The 25,637-nt window shown below is 41.1% G+C and overlaps 1 protein-coding gene across 1 annotated transcript in view; it reads right to left on the reverse strand.

The window, feature by feature from the left end:
• The window catches only part of KDM5B (lysine demethylase 5B), a 92,423-nt gene that overhangs the window by 49,993 nt on the left and 16,793 nt on the right, over nucleotides 1–25,637 (reverse strand). Inside the window, exons 2-4 of the mRNA XM_021064567.1 lie at nucleotides 10,381–10,458; nucleotides 7,317–7,439; nucleotides 6,439–6,609 (exon numbers count right to left, since the gene is read on the reverse strand). Of these exons, the coding sequence (XP_020920226.1) occupies nucleotides 6,439–6,609; nucleotides 7,317–7,439; nucleotides 10,381–10,458 (372 nt within the window). The remainder of the gene's footprint in view (nucleotides 1–6,438; nucleotides 6,610–7,316; nucleotides 7,440–10,380; nucleotides 10,459–25,637) is intronic.

Raw genomic sequence — 25,637 nt, forward strand, 5'->3', positions numbered from 1 at the left:
AACTGTGGTATAGGTCACAGATGCAGCTCGGATCTGGTATTGCTGTTGCTGTGGCTGTGGCATAGACTGGGTAGCGACAGCTCTGATTAGACCCCTAGCCTGGGAACCTCCATATGCTATGGTGCATTGTAAAAAGACAAAAGACAAAAAATAAAAATAAAAAAGTAATAAAAATTAAAAAATAAAATAAAAAATGTTTACAGTAATGAAATGCGGAATCCAGGAAATTTTCTTTTGTTTTTCTAGTCTCCTTTTCTGCTTTTTATGGCCACACTTGTGGCATATGGAATTTCCCAGGCTAGGGGTCAAATCGGAGCTGCAGCTGCCCACACAGGCCACAGCCACAGCAATGCTGGATCTTTAATCAACTGAGTGAGGCCAGGAATCAAACCCTCATCCTCATGGACACTAGTTGGTTCGTTACCGCTGAGTCACAACAGGAACTACAGAATCCGATAAGTTTTCTAAGTTTTACAATCCTGTGGTTTTTTTAAACATAACCAGTGGAGTTCCCATTGTGGCTTGGCAGGTTAAGGACCCAACCTTGTCTCTATGAAGATATAAGTTAGATTCCTGGCCTTGCTCAGTGGGTTAAGGATCTGGTGTTGCCATAAGCTTTGTTGTAGGTTGCAGATGCAGTTGTGGCACAGGCCTGTGGCTGCAACTCCAATTGGACCCCTGGCCCAAGAACTTCTATTTGCCACAGGTGCGGCTAGAAAAACACACACACACAAACATACACAAAGATAATCAGCAACCTTCTGTTATCAAAAAGATATCATTTAGGGAGTTCCCATCATGGCGCAGTAGTTAAGGAATCCAACTAGGAACCATGAAATTGCGGGTTCAATCCCTGGCCTTGCTCAGTGGGTTAAGGATCCAGCGTTGCCATGAGCTACGGTGTAGGCCACAGACGTGGCTCAGATCCCGTGTTGCTGTCGCTCTGGTGTAGGCCAGCGACTACAGCTCCAATTCAACCCCTAGCCTGGGAATCTCCATATGCCGTGGAAGCCACCCTAGAAAAGGCAAAAAGACAAAAAAAAAAAAAGATATCATATAGGAGTTCCCTTGGTGGCTCAGCAGGTTAAAGATATAGTGTTGCCACTGCTGTAGTGTGAGTTCAACCCCTGGCCCAGGAATTTCCACACACTGTGAGTGTAGCCAAATTAAAACAAAAACAAAAACCCAGGTCATTTGACTCTGTTCTCTCTTATTTGGGCTTTTCTTTACTTCAAAATCTTCCTACAGGAGTTCCTGTTGTGACTCAGCAGCAACCAACCCGACTAGTATCCATGGGGCTGTGGGTTCGATCCCTGGCTTTACTCAGTGGGTTAAGGATCTGGCGTTGCCATGAGCTGTGATGTAGGCCAGAAGATATAGCTCTGATTCAACCCTTACCCTAGGAACTTCCATATGCTGAATGTCCAACCCTAAAAAGAAAAAAAAAAAAAGAGAAATACAAAATCATCCTAAAAACTCTTAACTTACAAGGCAAAGATTCACAGGTAACCCACAGCAACAACTTTGGTTCTGTTCATACAACAGTCTCTTCTTGTTTTGATTTTCTTTAAGTTTGAGTCTAAGCTCCCAGGTCAGGGGTCAAATCAGAGCTGCAGCTGCATCCTACACCACAGCAACACTGGATCCAAGCCACCTCTGTGACCTACACAGCAGCTTGAGGCAACGCCAAATCCTTACCCACTGAGCAAGTCCAGGTATCAAACTTGCATCCTCATGGAAACAACATCAGGTCCACAACGGAAACTCCATGAGAAGCATTTTTAAAAGCAGTTTCCAGGAGTTCCCATTGTGGCGCAGCGGAAATGAATCCGACTAGTAACCATGAGGTTACAGGTTCAATCCCTTGCCTCGCTCAGTGGGTTAAGGATCCAGTGTTGCTGGGTGCTGTGGTGTGGGTTGCAGATGTGGCTCAGCTCCTATATTGCTGTGGCTGTGGTGTAGGCAGGCAGCTGTAGCTCTGATTCAACCCCTGGCTGAGACCCTGAGAACCTCCATATCCCGCAGATGCAGCCCTAAAAAGCAAAAAAGTCAGGTTCCAAAATATAACTACTTAGGGTCGATTATATCATCTATACTTGGAATAAGATACATGGAAGTAATAACCTAGAACTCTTGGCTCTGCGGGCACCATTACTCATACAGTCTCACTAACAAGACTGGCTCCTTCTTCCTAACATGTGCAGAAAGAATCCAGAGAATGGAGAGAAAAAACAAAAGAAAACAGAGAATAACCATCTAACAAAATCCATGTCTAATATTTAAGAAATGTTATGTACTGTTAAAGAAATACTATTACAAATTACTTAATACTCTAAACAAGTAATGAATCCACCACTGGGAGCTCAATCTATAAATATTAACTATTCTGCTCATTCCAATTAAACCTACACATTGATTTGATCTGGAAATGTTAACTAAATTAGTATGGAATACCACCCTCCATTCTGTAACAAGTCCTCCACTGAGCACATTTAATGAAAGCATGCTGATGGGACTAAAACATGTCTGTCATCTACATTAATCTTTTATGTATTATATAAGCTTTCTATTGAGACCAAAAGTATGCTGGATTGTGGAGATATGAACTGAGCTGAATCACAGACATTTTATTAAGAGGATGGTCAGAAATACAAATAATATATATATGGTTCCTACCTTCCACTAGTCTAAATAGTTTCACAATCCATAGTTTGCTTGGTTCTATAAGGACTTTGGAGAACTAAGGTATAATCAAGCTCAGAAGGTCTTTAGAATATATGTGAAGACATCATTTTATTTCAAACCACAATTCAAAACACTATTTGTGGGAGTTCCTGTTGTAGCTCAGTGGTTAATGAATCTAACTAGGAACCATGAGGTTGCGGGTTCAATCCCTGGCCTTGTTCAGTGGGTTAAGGATCCGGCATTGCGGTGAGCTGTGGTGTAGGCCGCAGACATGGCTCGAATCCAGTGTTGCTGTGGCTCTGGCATAGGCCAGTGGCTACAGCTCTGATTCGACCCCTAGCCTGGGAACCTCTCTGTGCCGTTGGAGTGGCCCTAGAAAAGGCAAAAAAAAAAAAAAACCCAAAAAACACATATTGAGGTGTTTGTTTTATATTTAACGCTACGCATGGCAACTCCTAAACCTTTATGTGAGAAACTGGGGTTTAGAGGTGATTTTTGTTCACGCCATCATGGCATCACCCTAGAGAGACAGAGCAACCCCTTAAGTCGTACAGAAAACATGGGGAGGCAAGACTGAGACCTCTGCCCCTTCACACCAGCACATCACCATCCAACTTCTCTCACGTCTCCCAACACTAACTTTAGCTTGAGTTTACCCTTTTGCAACAGTTCCTTCATTGTGCACTCTCCTCCACTAAGAGTTTATTTTTTAAGAGCAGTTTTAGGTTTACAGCATAGTTGAGAGGCAGGTACCAGATCTACCACACGCCCCGCTTCCACATGCAGAACCTCTCCATTATCAACATGCCCCACTGCTTGCAGTGACAACGCCAGATCCATAACCTGCTATACTATAAAGGAATTCATAGATATAATACATAATGTGTGTAAAGGGTATCTTCAGACTACGATTATATAAATGCTTAAATGCTTTTCAAATATGAAACTACAGGGTTCCTCTAAGGATGTACAGATGAGAGGTTTCTAAAATGTTGTATCTATAAAGCAGATAGACTCCCTCTTCCCCCCTTATTCAACTAAGTTCTGTATCAAGACAGGAAGATAAAAGGAAAAAAATCTATTGTGGGCAACTGTAACTAAATCTGACTATAAAACAGAGGTACAAGGAGTTCCTGTCATGGGGCAGAGGAAACGAATCCGACTAGGAACCATGAGGTTGCAGGTTTGATCCCTGCCCTTGCTCAGTGGGTTAAGGATCCAGCACTGTGTTCACAGATGTGGCTCAGATCCTGTGTTGCTGTGGTGGTGGTGTAGGCTGGCTGCTGTAGCTCCAATTTAACTCCTAGCCTGGGAACCTCCATATGCCATGCATACAGCCCTAATAAGTTTAAAAAAAAAAAAAAAAAAAAAAAAACAGCGGCATAAAGTTTCCACATAAAACATCCTAAATAATTTCACCCATGGGTTCACTAAACATTTACATAATGCACTTCAAAACAAACAAACAAACAAACACAATTTTTTGAACATTAAAATGGTCATATTCTTCTAGGCTAAAAAGAAAGGCCACCTGGAATCAAAAAGGGAAAGAGAGAAGGAAAACACAATGCTATGAAAATCTATAGGATTTCAGCATTACAGATGGTATGTCTACATCAAGACAGAGTTGGGGAAGGGAAAGGATAAACTAGGGGATTAGGATCAACTGATACACACTACTATATATAAAATGGATAACCAACAAAGGTCTTCTGTACAGCACGAGGAACTATACTCAGTATTTTATAGTAATCTATAAGAAAAAGACTGAAAAATAATATATACACATCACTGTACTGTACATGTGAAACTAACATTAACACTGTAAATCAACTATATTTATATTTAAAAAAAGAAGTTATGAAAAAAAATTAAGGAACTCTGAATAAGGCAGCCTATGGTTAATAATAATGTATTAATATTGATTCATTAATTCTAATAAATGGATCATACTAATGTAAAATATTCCTAATAGTGGAATTTGGATAGGAAGTGTTTGGTAACTCTCTGTAATATGCTCTTGGTTTTTCTGTAAATCTTAAAGCTTTTTTTTTCTTTTTCTTTTTCTGGCCACACCTGCAGCATACGGAAATTCCCAGGCTAGGGGTTGAATCAGAATTGCAGCTGCAAGTCTCCACCACAGCAACACCAGACCTGAGCCACATCTGCAACTTCCACCACAGCTTGCAGCAATGCTGGATCCTTAAGCCACTGAGCAAGGCCAGAGATCGAACCCAAATCCTCTTGGATACTAGCTGGGTTCTTAACCTGCTACGCTGTAACAGGAATGCCTAAAACTCTTCTTTAAAAAAAAAATTTTTTTTTTTTAGGGCCACACTGGGGGCACATGGATGTCCCAGGCTAGGGGTTGAATTGGAGCTATAGCTGCTGGCCTACACCACAGCCACAACAACGTGGGATCTGAGCCTCATCTGCAACCTACCCCACAGCTCATGGCAATGCCAATCCTTAATCCACTGAGCAAGGCCAGGGATCGAACCCACGTCCTCATGGATGCTAGTCAGTTTCATTAACCACACTGAGCCACAAAGGGAACACCAAAAAGAAATTTTTTTTTTAAGAAACTGAGAACTATGTCTAGTCAGTTATGATGGAGCATGATAATGGGAGAAAAAAGAACATGTATGTGCATATGTAACTGGGAAACCAAACTGTGCAATAGGAAAAAAATTGTACTGGGGAAATAACAGTAAAAAAATTTATAATAAAATAAATTTCTCAACCTTAACAAAAAAAAAAAGGACAAGTTTTGATTAGCAGTTTACCCTCTGAAATTGTTATTATCTTCCTACCTCTCTACACCACAGTAACAATTCTTAAAATTATAGGCCTTGTTGCTCTAATGTAAAATAACTCAAAAGGTGTAAACAATTATGACATTCTTCTTTCTATCAAGGGCCTAAAGTAAGTGGGAAGTTGGCATAATACTGTTTTGTTTTGTTTTTTTTTTTTGTCTTTTGGTCTTTTCTAGGGCCGCACACTCGGCATACAGAGGTTCCCAGGCTAGGGGTCTAATTGGAGCTGTAGCCACTGGCCTACACCACAGCCACAGCAACATAGGGTCCGAGACACGTCTGCAACCTACACCACAGCTCAAGGCAATGCCAGATCCTTAACTGAGTGAGGCCAAGGATCAAATCCACAACATCATGGTTCCTAGTCAGATTCGTTAACCACTGCGCTACGACAGGAACTCCCCATTTTGCTTTTAATTAGAAAAGTTTTTACCTGAATAATCTGGCAAACACCATCATTATAAGGGATCTGTTAGCTATCCGCATTATTAAGTCTCCTTCAACATTCTATCTTAAAATCTCCTTGGAGACCCCAGCCAGCAAGAGAGAGCAGGCAGGCAAGTTATTTCACATGTTGTACTTTTATGTGACAACCAGGAATACACTTTAAACAGTAAGTTGAATGAGAAAGCATAAGCCATAATAAGTAGATAACAACCAACTTCTCATTGGAAGAAAGAAACATCTATAGCAAAGTTAATACAGATTTCAGCTTTTGATAACAAAAGAATATTTCCTGTACAACTTTATTCATTCCAAAAACAAGCTTTTTATATGGCTGCTCTCAAAACAGAACAAAGACATTAATGGAAATATCCATAAAGCAAAGTCTTCTCAACAATGGCTTCCGCACATAAGCAAGGCCTTTGCATTCCCCCCAAAGACCATAAAGCAAAATAAGCAGTGAATAAAAACAGGTTAAGGCTAGCCCACTCACCCTCAAACTGTCTCCAGACAAGAATAAATTGTAGGGGTTGAGAATTCGCTCATAATGCCCTCTGATATGGGAGCCCACAGCTTTGCCAGGAGCAAACCCCATCTTGGTGGCAATTTTGGTCCATTTTCTATCCTTGCAAACAACTGCAAATCCACCTTCCTCTGCAACTAACTGTTAAATAAAATAGCAAAAGAAATTAGAAACACCTACATGGAAATCACTTCTAATTCCCTTGACCCTAGGTTTGACTCCAAGAATGAAAATGTTCTTGGCTGTTGTTACCTTTTAAAAATATATCTTCCAAGTCAAAAAAATACATACATGTACTATTAATTTTAAATCAGAAATTTGAAACAGTGCTTTTGATAGCAGAGTCCATAAACGTTGTATACTCCTCCAAAAGCTACCTCTCAGTTCTCCAACAGTCAGGATTTTCCATGAGGAAGAAATAAATTAACAATAAAATCTCTAAGAAAGGATCCTAGTATTTGGTCCAATTCCTACTCCATAAACTAAGAATGGGAGTACGTCTGGTGGAAAGGATGCAGGCTTTAGACTGAAATGAACTTTGAGGTATAGAATTATAACAGCCTTTTCGGCTTGGTAAACTTGGATGCTGAAAGCCTCTGTTGTCTTATCTATAAAAAAATAAAAAAGGAATATCTAATAGGTCTATTATGAAGTTTGCAGCACCAAAATACTTCTTTTCACAAGATAAAGTTTTTGGAACTGACAAGCAGAGACGAATTCATCGCTAAATTGAACGAAGAATTTCATTTTATATATTTCAAACAGTAAGTTTCTTCTTAAGGACAAGAAGATCAAATGCATGCTGTACAAAAAATTGTTAAATGAAAAAGATGATCATTAGGTTTTACCTTATTAAGCTGAAACAAGTCCAAAATCTTCCTCTCCACGTGTGGAATTTTCAGAGTACTTCCCTGTAATTCCCAGTATTTTGCAATCTGATCCAAGAAATTTAATTTTACACGAGTTTGAGCCTAAATGACAAAGAATTGAGTTTTAATCTTATCTAGCTTATTACAAAGCTTCTGTTAACATGTACATGTGGTATTTTCACTCATAGAATAATTAAGTGCAATACCCACTAGAGAAACTGTCCCAAAACATACAATATAAAGCTAGTTAACTATATGTTAGTTCTACAAAAATTTAATTCAGCTCCTACCACGTGCCATGCAAGTAGCAGTTAAACACTCAGCAGGCAATCAGAAAGGTGCTTCATTTAATGAGTAAGTAAGCCTCTATATGCCCCTTTGGTCTTTTTACAAATTGGGTATTTTAAAGGCCTATTCTCTCCAAGTTCAACTTTTCTTATTTGCTCAAACACAAATCTAAAACCAGATTTAGAGGGAGTTCCCACTGTGGCACAGTGGGCTAAGGATGCAGTGCTGCTGCTGCTCAGATTCAATCCCCAGCCTAGGAACTTCCACATGCTGTGGGTGCCTCCCAAAAAGAAAACATAATAACTAAAAAAAAAAATACATAAAAACTGATTTACAAAAATGGGTCTAAATGCTTTGTGGGTTTTTCGTTGTTTTTTTTTTTTTTTTTTTTGCTTTTTTAGGCCTCACCTGTGGCATATGGAGGTTCCCAGGCTGGGATAGAATTGGAGCTGTAGCTGCCAACCTACCCATAGCCACAGCAATGCCAGATACGAGCAGTGTATGTGACTTATGCCACAGCTCATAGCAACGCTGGATCCTTAACCCACTGAGCAAGGCCCGGGATAAAATCCGCATCCTCACGGATACTAGTCAGATTTGTTAACCTCTGAGCCACAGTGGGAACTCTGTCTACATAAATTTTACTAAGTCTTGATAAATACAACAGAAAACCAGAAACTTTCGTTTTCTTTTTAAGGCCACACCCTGCGGCATATGGAAGTTTCTGGGCTGGGGTCAAATTGGAGCTGCAACCTACGCCACAGCCATGGCAAGAACAGTTCTGAGTCACAACTTGTGGCAACACCAGATCCTTAACCCACCAAGCCAGGCCAGGGATTGAACCTGCATTATCACAGAGACAAGGTTGGGTCCTTAACCTGCTGAGCCACAACAGGAATTCCCAGTCAGACAATTTTAATAGTTTTAACTTGCACAAGACCCAAACTGAGATCAATATTCAGATTTTCCTCACCAAATCAAAGTTAATATATCTATCTCCCTGCCTTTCAAGCACAACATGAAAATACACTGAAATACCTGAAAACAAATACATGGGTGCTACTGTTGCCAACGGCAACAGAAGTTCAGTGGACATATGTTCCATTTAAGTACAAAATGTTTGGTTTAGGACTTCCCATTATGGCTCAGTGGTTAATGAACCCAACTAGCAACCATGAGGTCACAGATTCGATCCCTGGCTTTGCTCAGTGGGTTAAGGATTCGGCATTGCCCTGACCTGTAATGCAGGTTGAAGATGCGGCTTGGATCCCACATTGCTTTGGCTGTGGTGTATGCTGTCAGCCACAGCTCCTATTAAGACCCCTGCCTAGGAACGTCCATATGCTGCGGGTGCAGCCCTAAAAAACACAAAAAGACAACAACAACAACAAACAAAATAAAATAAAAAGGAATGATTTAAAACAGGAAAACAGGAGTTCCCATCGTGGCTCAGTAGTGTCCATGAGGATGCAGGTTCGATCCCTGGCTTCACTCAGTGGGTTAAAGATGCAGCATGGACGTGAGCTTGGTGTAGGTCACAGATGCAGCCTGGATCCAGTGTTGCTGTGGCTGTGGTGCAGGCCACCAGCTGAAGCTCTGATTCGACCCCTAGCCTGGGAACTTCCATATGCCGAAGGTGCGGTCCTAAAAAGAACAAAAAAAAAAGAGAGAGAGAGAGAAAGAAAAAAGCATGGTTCAATACGAACATCAGACTAGCAAAACATTCATGTAAAGAATGTACTTCAGGAGTTCCCATCACAGCTCAGGGGTAACAAATCCGACTAGTATCCAGGGATGTTCAATCCCTGGTCTCCCTCAGTGGGTTAATGATCCAGCGTTGCTGTGAGCTGTGTAGGTTGCAGATGCAGCATGGATCCTGTGGCTATGGTATATGTAGGCCATCAGCTGCAGCTCCAATTCAAACCCTAGCCCGGGAACTTCTATATGCCGAATGTGTGGCCCTAAAACACACACACACACACACACACACACACACAGATATAAATAAATGCTATCAATACCCAATCCTTATTCACGATGCTCTTAAGGATTTAAGTCACCCAGGAACTAAAGAACAAACACTGCCTCTTCACTAGAGAATCCCCTGTACTCCTCACTCCTCTGTGGGAAAGTAAAGTATTACTATTAAATCTAATTGAAGACATGTATGTTGGAAGAATATCAGAATAAGAGAATCTTTTCCATTAAATGGTTCTGAAAGTACATGCCTTTCAAAATCTAAATACTATTGGCTGCCACCTAGATTTAAAAGGATTTAGGAGTTCCCGTCGTGGCACAGTGGTTAACGAATCCAACTAGGAACCATGAGGTTGTGGGTTTGATCCCTACCCTTGCTCAGTGGGTTAACGATCCGGCATTGCCGTGAGCTGTGGTGTAGGCTGCAGACGCAGCTCGGATCCCGCGTTGCTGTGGCTCTGGTGTAGGCCGGTGGCTACACCTCCGATGAGACCCCTAGGCCGGGAACCTCCATATGCTGCAGGAGCGGCCCAAGAAATAGCAAAAAGACAGAGAAAAAAAAAATGCATTAATAAATTAATAAGCTGACATTTATTGACAGAAATCCATGTTTTTAATGAAACCGAGTTTGGTACAAGGGCTTACTGCCATCCATTTTACCACGATTATCAGTTAGTAGCCATATTTTAGGTTCATTAAAACCACTAGATTTGTGACAGTCTCTTCAAAGAAGCCCCCTCTAGAATACAGGCAACCAGAATATCAATTAAGACATTACCTCCAATTCATTCAGTCTCTGGATACGTGGGGTAAAATGCAGTTTGTCAACATCACATGCAAATGGTGGTTGCCAATCCTAGTAGAGAAGCAAAGGCTTTTATCAGAAAAATTTGTAACTCCAACATTTAAAAAATTATGTCACAATTAAAACCCTGGTCAAATAAAGCACATGTTATCTCTCATGACTCAAACAAAATGGAACACAAAGTATAGTTTCTTAATCTTTTTTCCACCAGAACGGCAGAGTATGTATGATTATCCTTCTTCAGATAAATGACACATCCTGCACACATGCATCCTCACACCAGTCTAGCCAGCACTGTCCCTGAGCCTCAGCCTCTGCTGAAAAAACACCAACTTACGTAAAAGAGATTTTTGGCTCCTCTATTCCTTTCTTTTTGCAAAATAACTATATTAGTGTCAAATTACTTATAAACTGTATTTTAATATATGCAACCTAGTAACATGAACTTTTATTATAAAATTAAGGGTAAGTTCTTCTGTGGGGGGGGGAGAAACAAACTGACATCCAAAACCAATTTTAAGAATCATCTTTGGGAGTTCTTATATGGCTCAGGAGGTTAAGGACCCTGTGTTGTCATGAAGCTTGGTTTACTGCTGTAGCACAGGTTTGATCCCTGGCCTGAAAACCCACATGCCATGAGCACAGCCGCCCCCCCCCCAAAAAAAACAACTATGTTGTGTTATTAGGTATAGAGTTTCCATTTGGAATAATGAAAAGGTTCTGGAGATGGAAAATGGTGATGAGTGTACAATATTGTGAATATACCTAATGTTATTGAATTGCACCCTTAAGTTGTTATAATAGTATATTTTGTATTATGTATTATTTTAATACTTTCAAATAGTTTTTTGTTTGTTTTTGTCTTTTCTAGGGCCGCAACTGAAGCATATGAAGGTTCCCAGGCTAGGGGTCCAAATGGAGCTGTAGCTGCCGGCCTATGCCAGAGCCACAGCAACTCGAGATCTGAGCTGCATCTGCAACCTACACCACAGCTCACAGCAACGCCGGATCCTTAACCCACTGAGGATAGGGATTGGACAAGCAACCTCATAGTTCCTAATCTGATTTGTTAACCACTGAGCCACGATGAGAACTCCCAAAACAGTTTTTAAAAAAGGAAAAAATTTATTCTGGGAGTTCCCATTGTGGCTCAGTGGTTAACGAATCCGACTAGGAACCAAGAGGTTGCGGGTTCGATTCCTGGCCTCGCTCAGTGGGTTAAGGATCCTGAGTTGCCATGAGCTGTGGTGTAGGTCACAGACATGGCTCGGATCCCATGTTGCTGTGGCTGTGGTGTAGGCTGGTGGCTACAGCTCTGATTAGATCCCTAGTCTGGGAACCTTCAAATGCTGCTGGTGCGGCCCTGAAAAAGTCCCAAAAAAAAAAAAATTATTCTGTCATATAGCTCTATTTATTGACACTGAAAATTGTCCTTATTATGTTATATGGGAGAAAGAAAAATAAGGTACCACATAGAACAATTTCAAAATGGAAAGAGGAGTTCTCATCGTGGTACAGTGGAAACAAATCCGACTAGGAACCATGAGGTTGCCAGTTTGAATCCTGGCCTCGCTCAGTGGGTTAAGGATCCACCGTTGCCGTGAGCTGTGGTGTAGGCTGGCAGCTGTATCTCCTATTTGACCCCTAGCCTGGCAACTTCCACATGCTGCAGGTACGGTCCTAAAAAGCAAAAAAAAAAAAAAAAAAAAAAGCTGGAATGAGACAGCAAAAAGGTTAACCATGGTTCTCTTCAGCAGAATTATAGATGACTTTTATTTTGCTTTCTTATTGATTTTATTGTATTTACTTTTCTTCTTTTTAGGGCCACACCTGTGGCATATGGAAGTTTCTGGGCTAGGGGTTGAATTGGAGCTGCAGCTGCTGGCCTACACCTACACCAGAGCTCACAACAATGCCAGAACCTTTTTTTTTTTTTTTTTTTTTTTTTTTGGTATTTTAGGGCCACACCCACCGCGTATGGAGGTTCCCATCCTAGGGGTCAAATCGGAGCTCTAGCTGCTGGCCTAGGCCGCAGCCACAGCAGTGTGGGATCCAAGCTAAGTCTTCTACCTACACCACAGCTCTCAGCAATGCCAGATTCTTGACCCACTGAGCGAGGCCAGGGCTCGAACCAGACATCCTCATAGATACTAGTCGGTTTCTTAATCTGCTGAGCCACGACAGGAGCTCCTTCCTTATCCATTCATTCATTCATTCATTCATTGATTTATTTATTTATCTTTTTGCCTTTTCTAGGGCCACTCCCGAGGCATATGGAGGTTCCCAGGCTAGGGGTATAATCAAAGCTATAGCCACCTGCCTATACCAGAGCCACGGCAACACAGGATCAGAACCAAGTCTGTGTCCTACACCACAGCTCACGGCAACACCAGATCCTTAACCCGCTGAGCAAGGCCAGGGATTGAACCCGCAACCTCATGGTTCCTAAGTTGGATTCATTAACCACTGCGCCACGATGGGAACTTCCCTTATCCATTTTAAATACAATCTGAAATATATTAAATACAGCAAGTAATACCTATTAAATAATAAATTATTTTGTGTTAAGAGAACAAGCTAATACAAATGCTAGTACCTCTGTAAATAACAAAACACTCTGCTGCTAGAATAAAGAATATCTAGATGTTCTAAACACAGAAAGAAAGCCAACACTGGACGAGTGAGAAACCAGAACATGTAAATTTGTGTTAACATATGTAAATTTTAGAGTTTAAAATAATAAAAAGGAGGTAAGGTTATTTTTATTTCAAATTTAAACTATTGGAGTTATACTACTGACGGCTTTTAGTCTATAAGTAAAACAAGGTTTTGTTTTTGTGAAAATGCTCACCAGCGATGCCTGATTAAGTACTATGTTAAAAGGAAGATTAAATTTTACCATTTTTTTTTTTAAAACGGACAAAAGCAGGTTACAAACTGATACAAAGCTATTTTACTAACACTTCAAAAAGAAGAGGAAGAAAAAAAGAAAGGAAAAAATGGCAGTATTGTTTAAGAAGTCAATTACGGGAGTTCCCAAAGTGGCTCAGTGGTATTGAACCCAATTAGCATCCATGAGGACTTGAGTTCGATTCCTGGCCCCAATCAGTGGATTAAGGATCTGGCGTTGCTGTGATCTGTGGTGTAGGTCACAGACGTGGCTCAGATCCGGCGTTGCTGTGGCTGTGGTGTAGGCTGGCAGCTATAGCTCCAATTCCACCCCTAGCCTGGGAACTTTCATATGCTGCAGGTGCAGCCCTAAAAGAAAAAAGAATTTAATTTTGGATAAAGCCTTCAAGTGTTCAATGCTGTCATACAGCCTCTTTGACAAAGACCATGGATAATGTTTATATGTCAGTTGAAAATACACTATATTCCTAATAAACACTTTCTTTTTTTGGCCGCCCCAAAGCATATGGAGCTCCTGAACCAGGGATCAGTTGCTGCAGTTGCAACCTACTGTGCAACTGCGGCAACCATGTATCCTTTAACCCACTATGCTGGGCTGGGGATAGAACCTACATCCTGGCACTGCAGAGATGCTGCCAATTCTGTTGTTAACAAACTTTAAAAATACTGCCAACTCCATCCTGAGTCAAAAAGATTAAGGTGATTTTTGTTTACCTTGATAACTACAGATTAAGTAATGTGTTTAATTATACAGAATGCAATGTAGCAGAAGGAAATCATACTGCTTCTTAATATTCTATGACAGGCTAATAGGAAGGCTTTTATTGCTCAGAGCTTTGCTTCCTAATACTTGATAAAAGTGATAGGCTTTCTAAAGTGAGTTGATCTGAGTTGAAGATTAGACTAAAAATACATCAAAAATAGTATGTCAGATTATACAAGTAAATGAGTAACATACCGTCCAAATGACCTGAAACTTTTATAGATTGAGATTTAGGGGAAATGCATAGTGATATCCTCCAGTGAATCAAACATGCCTTCTAATCCCAAAACACAATGATTATAGAAATTAATTTAATCTTTAGTCTATAAAGTTCTGTAAGGTGAACCATGTCTTTGTACATATGTATGGATAGATAGTACATAATTTATACCTGTTTTAGCCTGAAGCCTTTTCAAATAAAATGATCCTAAAAATTAAACATAAAAAAACCCAGGGGAGTTCCCATCATGGCTCAGAGGAAACAAATCTGACTAGTATTCATGAGGACGCAGATTCAATCCCTGTCTCACTCAGTGAGTGAGTTAAGTATCTGGCATTGCCGTGAGCTGTGGTGTCAGTCACGGACACAGTCCAGATCTGGCACTGCTGTGGCTGTGGTGTAGGCTGGCAGCTATAGCTTTGATTCGACCCCTAGCCTGGGAACCTCAGTATGTCGCAGGTGAGACCCTAAAAAAAGACCAAAAAAAAGACAAAAAAAAACAGTATATATGTCACTAAGGAAGTTCACACAGTGACAAGTGGGTAATAAAATACGTTTAAGCTAAAAAGGTTTCAGTGGATCTTCCCTTCATTAAATACAGATCACTACAAACTTTGTCATCTTTTCTGGTTAACAAAGAATGACAGATAATGGGATAAATGTCATTCAGTTTTGAGACATTCATTGTCAGCTGCAAAATTCCTCTCCAATAAAAGAATTACATATTATTTGCAATGCTCACTGCCATATGAGAAAAGAGATATCCTTGGCAAAGTCTGGCCTCACTGGGCCATGATTTTTATATATGGTTAATAGTCATCAAGGAAGAAACCATAGTAAAGCCTCTAAGAAGTGAAAACTTTCAAAAAGAAATATAATCCTCAAATTAAGTAGTCAAATAAAAAATGAAAATCTCCATTTAGAAACACAATTTTCGGGAGTTCCCGTCGTGGCGCAGTGGTTAACGAATCCGACTAGGAACCATGAGGTTGCGGGTTCGATCCCTGCCCTTGCTCAGTGGGTTAACGATCCGGCGTTGCCGTGAGCTGTGGTGTAGGTTGCAGACGCGGCTCGGATCCCGCGTTGCTGTGGCTCTGGCGTAGGCCGGTGGCTACAGCTCCGATTCAACCCCTAGCCTGGGAACCTCCATATGCCGCGGGAGCGGCCCAAGAAATAGCAACAACAATAACAACAACAAAAAAGAGACAAAAGACAAAAAAAAAAAAAGAAAGAAAGAAACACAATTTTCGACAATTATCTAAAAGGGGTATCATGTAACCTAACCAAAACTTTCAGCCTCTACCAATAAAATGGTTCATAAAAAAATGTTGTCTTTTTAGGGCCACACCCACAGCACATGGAGGTTCCCAGGCTAGGGGTCAGATCAGAGGTGTAGCTGCCGACCTGCACCATTGCCACAGTAATGCCAGATCCAAACTGTATCTGCAACCTACACCACAGCTCACAGCAACAGCGGATCCTTAACCCTCTGAGCAAAAAAGCCAGTCTACACCACAGTCACAGCCTCGTCTGCGACCTACACCAAAGCTCACAGCAATGCCAGATGCTTAACTCAGTGAGCAAGGCCAGGGATCGAACCCGAAACCTCATAGTTCCTAGTCAGATTTGTTTCTGTTGTGCCAAAACGGGAACTGCAACACAAAACTTTATTTATTTATTTATTTATTGTCTTTTCTATGGTTGCACCCATGGCACATGGAGGTTCCCAGGCTAGGGGTCCAATCAGAGCTGTAGCTGCTGGCCTACACCAGAGCCACAGCAACGACAGATCCGAGCCGAGTCTGCGACCTACACCACAGCTCACAGCAACACCGGATCCTTAACCTGAGCAAGGCCAGGGATCGAACCCACAACCACATGGTTCCTAGTCAGATTTGTTTTTGTTTTTGTTTTTTATTCATTAAACTTTTTTTTTTTTTTTTTTTTTTGTCTTTTTGCTATTTCTTGGGCCGCTCCCGCGGCATATGGAGGTTCCCAGGCTAGAGGTCGAATCGGAGCTGTAGCCACCGGCCTACACCAGAGCCACAGCAATGCGGGATCCGAGCTGCGTCTGCGACCTACACCACAGCTCACGGCAGGGACCGAACCCACAACCTCATGGTTCCTAGTCAGATTCGTTAACCACTGTGCCACGACGGGAACTCCATTTTTCTCATTAAACTTTTTTTAATGGGTCTCAAAATTCTGCGACAGATTTTTGGTCAAGTTGTTTCCATTAAAAAGTACTGATTTTAAAAACTAATAACTTAAAAACTGCCACACACAAAACAAATGGTCCACAAAACATTCTCCTTTCCTTCTGAAGGTTTTACAATGCATTGTTATCATTAACCAGTCTTTTACTATTAAACTTAAATGGCCAATTGAGACAAACAGTTCTGAGACCGTTCTTCCACCACTGATTAAGACTGGGGTGGCAGGTATTGGGGATAATATTCATTTAGCCTTCTGAGCTTTCTGAGCAGACTTGGTGACCTTGCCAGCTCCAGCTGCCTTCTTGTCCACAGCTTTGATGACACCCATAGCAACTGTCTGTCTCATGTCACGAACAGCAAAACGGCCCAGAGGAGGATACTCAGAGAAGCTCTCAACACACATGGGCTTGCCAGGAACCATATCGACAATGGCAGCATCACCAGATTTCAAGAACTTGGGGCCGTCTTCCAGCTTTTTCCCAGAACGAAAATCAATCTTCTCCTTCAGTTCAGCAAACTTGCAGGCAATGTGAGCTGTGTGGCAATCCAACACAGGTGCGTAACCAGCACTGATCTGGCCAGGATAGTTCAGGATAATCACCTGAGCTGTAAAGCCAGCTGGTTCCATCGGTGGGTCATTTTTGCTGTCACCAGCCACAATGCCACGCCTAGCCAGATTTGTTAACCACTGAGCCATGATGGGAACTCCCAACACAAAACTTTAATGCAAATTTTCTTTTTTCTTTTCATGGCCGCACCTGCAGCATATGAAAGATGCTGGGCCAGGGACTGAATCCCAGCCCCTGAAGCTTATACCACAGCTTCGGCAACACTGGACCTATTAAACCACTGCACTGGGCCAGGGATTTAACACACACCTCTGCAGAGACGCAAGCAGCTGCAGTCGCATTCTTAACCCACTACGCCACAGCAGAAACTCGTTTAGTGTAAATTTTAAGGATCCAAACAATTAATTTATCTTAAGTATTTATCAGGCAGGTTAGAAAAGCTTTCTGTTGAGTATAAGATTTATCAACCTGAATAAAGATTTCCGTAACACATATATGAAATAATTTAAAAGACTACTTTCTCATTAATAAATGATTGTTAGTAAGATCTCCTTAAAACACCTGCACAAATGCAGGACGTAGTACGAGATACAGCATAATCATAATACATCCCCGTTTATAAACTGTAAGAACAGAATTACTACTGATGAACCTCTCAAGGCATCCAATGCCACTCAAAATGACAATGATAGGTGTCTATCAAGAAAGCCTAGTAACACAAAGGGCTTCATTCAAATCTTCCTAGCACAGGAGTTCCCATTGTAGTTCAGTGGGTTACAAACCAGACTAGTATCCATGAGGATGCAGGTTTGCTCACTTGGTTAATAATCTGGGATTGCTGTGGCTGTGGTATAGGCCAGCAGCTGCAGCTCTGATTCAACCCCTAGCCTGGGAACTTCAATTTGCTCCAGTTGCAGCCCTGAAAAGCAGTAACTAACTAACTAAATACATAAAAATTAAAAAAAAAACCCACAAAGTCTTCCCAACATAAATAAAATGCATTAGATGGTGCTGCTGCTTCTCCCTTGTTTTATTTTATTTTATTTTATTTTTTTGGCAGCACCTGCAACATACAGAAATTCCTGGGCCAGGGATCAAACCTGAGCCGCCACAGCAGTGACATCAGGGACAACGCTGGATCCTTAACATGCTGAACCACCAGGGAACTCCTCCCTAGCTTCTTACTTACCTCAGAGTAGGCTAGGCATCAAGCAGCTTTAATTAGCCACCCATTTGTTCAGTCTGTTTAAGATCTCTCATTCTTAGTGAGCAACTAGTAAAAACACTTTATTTTTTATTTTGAAGGCCACACCTGCAGCATATGGAAGGACGTTCCTGGGCTAGGGGTTGAATTGGAGCTGCAACTACGGCCTATGCTGTGTGTATGTGGATTTTTCTGGGAAGGCTCACAGCTTTCACCAGGGTCTCAGAGAGTTCTGCAACCAAAAAAGAGGTCCTAAGAGTATGCCCAGAATTCATTTTTTTAAAGATTTATGCCTTTAAGTTTTTATATCTCACTATCCCAACCCACTTTCTGAATTTCAGTCTCTTCTCCTTTTGCTTAACCAATCAAAATAATAATGGATAAGACACTTGATCCTCAGAATGTTGGCAGGGTATCAGTATAGGACAGGAAAAAAAAAAAAAAAAAAAAAAAAAAGAGCACCTCACTGAAAGTCAGTAGGCCAGAATATGCATTTCACTACCATTCGCAGAATCTCAACTTTTCCATTTGAAAACTATGAATAATAGCTACTACTTTTAGGACTGTGGCAAAAACTGAAATTACAAATGTAAAGTGTTTTTTTTTTTTTTAACTGTAAAGTAACAATTATTACATTAAGTTCTGGCCACTGAAATATAATTTTCCTCTAACAAGGCAATGCAACCTCAACTTTCAGGGAGTGTCTGACCTCTGAACCTTACCTTTAAGGACCCCATCCTTTTTAACCTAACTCCAGTTGGCATTAAATACTTTTCTTTCTTTTTTTTTTTGAATTTTTGCAATTTCTTGGGCCGCTCTTGCGGCACATGGAGGTTCCCAGGCTAGGGGTTGAATCAGAACTGTAGCTGCCAGCCTACACCACAGCCACTGCAACATGGGATCCGAGCCATGTCTGTGACCTACACCACAGCTCACAGCAACGCTGGATCCTTAACCACTGAGCAAGGCCAAGGATCGAACCCGCAACCTCATGGTTCCTAGTCGGATTCATTAACAACTGAGACACGAGGGGAACTCCCATGCATCTAGTGCTTTTCATCATAGCAATTTCCCATAGCTTAAAGGGCTACCCTAAATAAAGCAAATATTTTATAATAACTATAAATGGAGTACAACCTTTAGAAAAGGAGAAAGCAACATTAAAAAAAAAAGTGTATTTGAGATAGGAAAGAACTTTTTATTGTAACCTGCATCCTGACTTTTTTTTTTTTTTTTTTTGTCTTTTTGCTATTTCTTTGGGCCGCTCCCGCGGCATATGGAGGTTCGAATCGGAGCTGTAGCCACTGGCCTACGCCAGAGCCAGAGCAACGCGGGATCCGAGCCACGTCTGCAACGTACACCACAGCTCACGGCAACGCCGGATCGTTAACCCACTGAGCAGGGGCAGGGACCGAACCCGCCACCTCATGGGTTCCTAGTCGGATTCGTTAACCACTGCGCCACGACGGGAACTCCTTTTTTTTTTTTTTTTTTTATCCTGACTTTAAAATCCTTCTGTATATACACTATTTTATACATTTGACTCAAAAAAAAAATAAGTCAGAACAATAAATTTTCATGAATTTTTAAAACCAAAGGTTCCCTATCATGTCACTTCTTCAATGCTCAGTTTTAAAGCACAGTGACACCATTTACCTTCTTCTGTACAGTAAACAGATGTTAAAGAGCCTAACCCTGGGCTGGGTTCAAATCCTGACTCTACTGTGTGGCTCTGAACTAGGTTAATCTCCTTAGGTACATGTAAAAAGGGGAAACCGTGAGGCTTAAATAAAACAATACAGGCAAAGCCTTCAGACAGGTCCCTAGCACTTATAAAGTAAATGGTCAAAAAATATAAACAATCAGGAAATGTTCATGTTGCAAACTTTTATCCAGGAAACCTAATGCAACCTTCTTTTTATTTTTTGATTGGTTCTATTTAACACAATGGTTTCGATTCTCTAATCTTCGTTATACATTTGTATAAAATGGAATTCATAAATTAATATATACTATCCAAAGCCCATTACTCTTTTTTTTTTTTTTTTTTTTTTTTTTTGCTCTACTATTTTTGCAGCACTGAGACATATGCACCTCGCTTTTTTGGGCGGGGCTTCGCCCATGGCATGTAGATGTTTCCAGGGCCAAGGATCAAACCAGCACCATAGCAGCAATCCTGACACTCCGTGGCAATGCCAGATCCTTAAACCAGGTACTCAACCACTGCACCACAGGAGAACTCCCAGTATTTTACATTAACTATGCCATTTCCTACACACTATATAAAACTTCCTGACAGCATATTCTCTTGTGGGGACAAAGGCTAAGCAATAGAGTAGGTTTCAAGTACTCTTTTCCAGAGTTCCCGTCGTGGCTCAGTGGTTAATGAATCCAACTAGGAACCATGAGGTTGCAGGTTCAATCCTTGGCCTCACTCAGTGGGTTAAGGATCCAGCGTTGCCATGAGATGTGGTATAGGTCGCAGATGCGGCTTGGATCCCACGGTGCTGTAGCTCTGTCATAGGCTAGTGTCTATAGCTCCGATCAGACCCCCAGCCTGGGAACCTCCATATGCTGCAGGACCGGCCCTAGAAAAGGCAGAAAGACAAAAAAATAAAAAATAAAAAAAAATAAATAAAGTACTCTTTTCCAGGAGTTCTCCTGTGGCACAGCAGGTTACAGATCTGGCATTGTCCCTGTGGCAGTCTGGGTTGCTGCTGTGGCAAAGGTTAGATCCCTGGCCTGGAGAACTTCCACATGCTGCGAGCATGGCCAAAAAAAAGGAACTCTTTTTCCTAATGCCAAAGTAATGCTTATCACTGAAATTCCAGGAAAAAACATATAAAGAAAAAAATCAGCCAGAATTTCAGAAAAAAAAAAAACTTTCTATATTTTGGTATACATCTTCCCAGTATTTTTTCTAAAATACTTATCTTCATAATCTCAGACTAAAATATTGTATTGCCTTCTATTACTATATTGTGAACATCTAGTATTTCATGGTATTGATACATTAAAATTTTATTATTAGGTGTTCCCGTCGTGGCTTAGTGGTTAACAAATCTGACTAGGAACATGAGGTTGCGGGTTCGATCCCTGGCCTCGCTCAGTGGGTTAGGGATCTGGCATTGCCGTGAGCTGTCAGTGTAGGTCGCAGACGCGGCTTGGATCCCAAGTTGCTGTGGCTTTGGCGTAGGCCAACTCTGACTGGACCCCTAGCCTGGGAACCTCCATATGCCTCGGGTATGGCCTTAAAAAAACAAAAAACAAACAAAAATCAAACAAAAACAACCCATCCTTAACCTTCTAGGAAGCTTGTTTCGGCTTCATTCAATGGTTCTATTTTGTGTATTGAAGGGTCAACTACATACCGCAGTTACAGAAAAAAATATCAACATGATCACAGTGATCACAGGAGTCTGAGACTGTCTTTTCAGCACGATAGCATGTTCTGGCTCTATAAATAAGTGTACAAATGGTTATTAAGGAAGAATTTAAAGTGAAAACTACCTTCAGGGAACAGTGCTATGGATGTTCAATAAACATTACTGAATAAGTAAAAAATTTTTTGTTGTTGTTGTTGTTGTTGCTACTTCTTGGGCCAGCCACTCCCGCGGCATATGGAGGTTCCCAGGCTAGGGGTCGAATCGGAGCTGTAGCCACCGGCCTACGCCAGAGCCACAGCAATGCGGGATCCGAGCCGCGTCTGCAACCTACACCACAGCTCACGGCAACGCCGGACCCTTAACCCACTGAGCAAGGGCAGGGACCGAACCCGCAACCTCATGGTTCCTAGTCGTATTCGTTAACCACTGCGCCATGACAGGAACTCCTGAATAAGTAAAAATTTGAATTAGGGAAATTAATTTTTAATGTCTCTATAATGCTCAAGATTAAAAAACATGAATATCAAAAAATCTCTGGAGTTTCTGTCATGGTGAAGCAAACCACGAGTTTGCAGGTTCAATCCCTGGCTTTGCTCAGTGGATTAAGGATCTGGCCAGCATTGCCATGAGCTATGGTGTAGTTCAGAGATGCGGCTCGGATCCCAAGTTGCTGTGGCTGTGGCGTAAGCCATCGGCTACAACTCTGATTGGACCCCTAGCCTGGAAACCTCCATGTGCCTTGGCCACAGCCCTAAAAAGCAGAAGGAAACAAAACACTCTCAGAGCTAAAACTGTTGCCAACGAAGAAAACTTAGTGACAACAATTTGGAAACAAAGAAAACACTATTTTAGTAAAACCACATTGTGCTCCTTATTTAGTTGTGGGCAACTGTATCGATCGAGGTTCATATTGTAGCACAGGGTTTACCTCAGTTAAGGTGACACAAACACTCCCACAGCTTTAGTGTTTAAATCTTTCCACAGCCAACAGTAAAGACGTTAAAAACAAAACACTGCCCATATATACTCAGTCAGTCCTCCTCAAAACTGTCAAGGTCATCAAAAACAAGAAATCTGAGCAACTGTCACAGCTAAGACAAGCCTGAAGAGACATGACAACTAAATGCAATGAGGTATCCTATGAGAGATCTTAGAAAGAAGAGAGACATTAGGTAAAACCTAAGCTCATCTGTATATCAGTTCATGGACCTGTGTTAACAATACTGACTCATTAATTATAACAAATGTGTCGTACTAATAATGTAGGATGTTAATACAGTGGGAAACTAGGTGAGGAGGTATATAGGAATGCGACTATCTTCTCAATTTTTCTGTAAATCTAAAACAGTTTTTGGAGTTCCCATTGTGGCACAGTGGGTTAAGGACCTGAGGGAAATGGCTTGGGTCAGTGAAGAGGAGCATTTTCAATCCCTGGCTCGGTGCAGTGGGTTAAAGGATCTACACACAGGTCAAAGCTATGGCTTGGACTCAATCCCTGGACCCAGAACTTCCCCATGTGGCTGGTGTGATCTTTAAAAAAAAAAAAAAATCATTTGGGAGTTCCCGTTGTGGTGCAGTGGAAACAAATCCGACTAGGAACCATGAGGTTTCGGGTTTGATCCCTGGCCTCTCAGTGGGTTAAGGATCCAGCATTGCCATGAGCTGTGGTGTAGGCCAGCAGTTGCAGCTCTGATTTGACCCTTAGTCTGGGAACTCCCATATGCCACGGGTTTGGCCCTAAAAAGCAAAATAAACAGGAAAGGAAAGGAAAGCAAAGGAAAGCAAAGGAAAGCAAAGGAAAAAGAAAACTCATTTAATAATAAGCACAGAACTTGTGAAAAGTTTTATTCTGCAAATCTCACTTCATCTCTGGCTTGAAAGAAAGAAGCTGGATTTTCCTATATTCTGCTGTCAATCAGTTGTAGTACATGTTGTTTTGGTTAAAGTAGATGGAGAAAAGCTGGTCACAAACATTAGTTAAAAAGAGGATGTTCCCTTGGACCTGCTATAAAAAGGTCCTCAGTCCAAACCTTTGGAAAACTGGCTACAACAGATCTTCTACAGGATTCCTCATCTCATCGACTCCTCCAAAGAACTCTGTCCACACAGATTTTAAAAGTAGCCCCTTCGGGAGTCCCCACCACAGTGCAGTGGGTTAAGGAATCTAACTGTAGCAACTCAAGTCGTTGCAAAAGTACAGGTTCAATCCTGGCCTGGTGCAGGAGGTTAAAGAAACCACTGCTGTGGCTTGGATTCAATCCCTGGCCTAGGAACTTCTATATGCTGCTGGTACAACAATGAAGAAAAAAAAAAAAAAAAAAAAAAAAAAAAAAAGTAGCCCCTTTGGAGTTCTCTTGTGGTTTAACAGTTTAAGGACCAGTGTCGTCACTGCAGTGGCTCAGTCACTGCTGTGACATGGGTTCAAGCTCTGGCCTGGAAATTTGTACATGCTGGAGATGAAGCAAAAATAATAATAATGATAATGATAAATAAATAAATAAAATCCTAAAGATACCAAAGCAATTATTTGAAAACGTACATAGACTTTTAATAGCTGTACTAAGGTAATAAGTACCAAGGGATAAAAACTTTTGTTTTAATTGTAACTCCTATGGTTAGAGCCTTGTATAAGCCAATTTTCAGTTCCACATATCTTCTTGTTTAAAGGATTTTTTTTGGGGGGGTGGGGGCTTTTCTAGGGCCACTCCCACAGCATATGGAGGTTCCCAGGCTAGGGGTCTAATCAGAGCTGTAGCCGCCAGCCTACGCCAGATCCATAGCAACATCTGCAACCTACACCACAGCTCACAGCAGCACCGGATTCTTAACCCACTGAGCAAAGCCAGGGATCAAACCCGAAACCTCATGGTTCCTAGTCAGATTCGTTAACCACTGCACCATGATGGGAATGCCTAAAAGAATATTTTAATTTCTGAATATTAAATAATCAGGAAGGCAAAACATTGTTTTTATGGACCATCTACTAGTAAATGAAAATATATCAGTAAAAAAGAGATATGCAGGACTCAGACAGTGGCTCAGAAGGTTAAGGATCCTTGCTGTCACTGCTGTGGCATGCGTTTGATCCTTGGCCTGGGAATGTCCACGTGCAGGCACAGCCAAAAAAAGAGAGAGAGAGACATGCCATGGTATTTATTTATTAAGCATTAGTTTCAGTAAGTTCCTTTTTCACCACTTTTAATAAAGCTTGGAAATAATAATCTGTGTTTACGAGGCCTCTAAATGACTTAAATTTATATGAAAATACAAAATGGTCCCCCCATTGATATTTCTTCCCAAACCTCAAAGAAATAGTTTCCTTCCAGACCTCTCTATAGAAAACAAGCTAAGTACCATCTGATTTATAAACACTAAGAGTCAGAGAATAACTATATCACACCTAACAAAGTTAGTAACTATATCACACCTAACAAAGTTACTGGAGTGATTCATACAGATTTCCAGTGTATCTCAAAAGTCTTACCAGGCTTATAATGGAAGCATCCTTTTAAAATTCACCAAGAAGGATCCTAAGGAAGCTAAATCCCTAGAACAAATCATCTTCCATTTAAATGGGCTGATGACATGATGGTCAATCATAAAAAGTTAACAGGAAAGCATTATTTATTTCAGGTCATTTCTGACATTTTATGGTCACTAAATGAACGAAGAAGAATCTTCAGATCCTTCTCTTCCATACCAATTATAACTAGTGCAAATGTTATTTCAATATGCCCACACTAAGCCAGATTATGGATCAAGTAGCTATACTTCCACAGTGTTTCCCCCAGGGAATTTACTTAATAAGTAGTTTTGATTGTGTTTTCTTTCATATTTAGGATCCCAAGGAGGAAAAGACAACTTCTGGCGGAAAACTGAGACTGCCAAAGTTAAGAACAGAATACATACTTCAGAAACGTTCTAAAATGATTCATCAGGGGAAGGGGTTTAGGAACAGGTTG

Source organism: Sus scrofa, chromosome 10, assembly GCF_000003025.6.
Source record: "Sus scrofa isolate TJ Tabasco breed Duroc chromosome 10, Sscrofa11.1, whole genome shotgun sequence".
In the NCBI taxonomy this organism is placed as follows: domain Eukaryota; kingdom Metazoa; phylum Chordata; class Mammalia; order Artiodactyla; family Suidae; genus Sus; species Sus scrofa.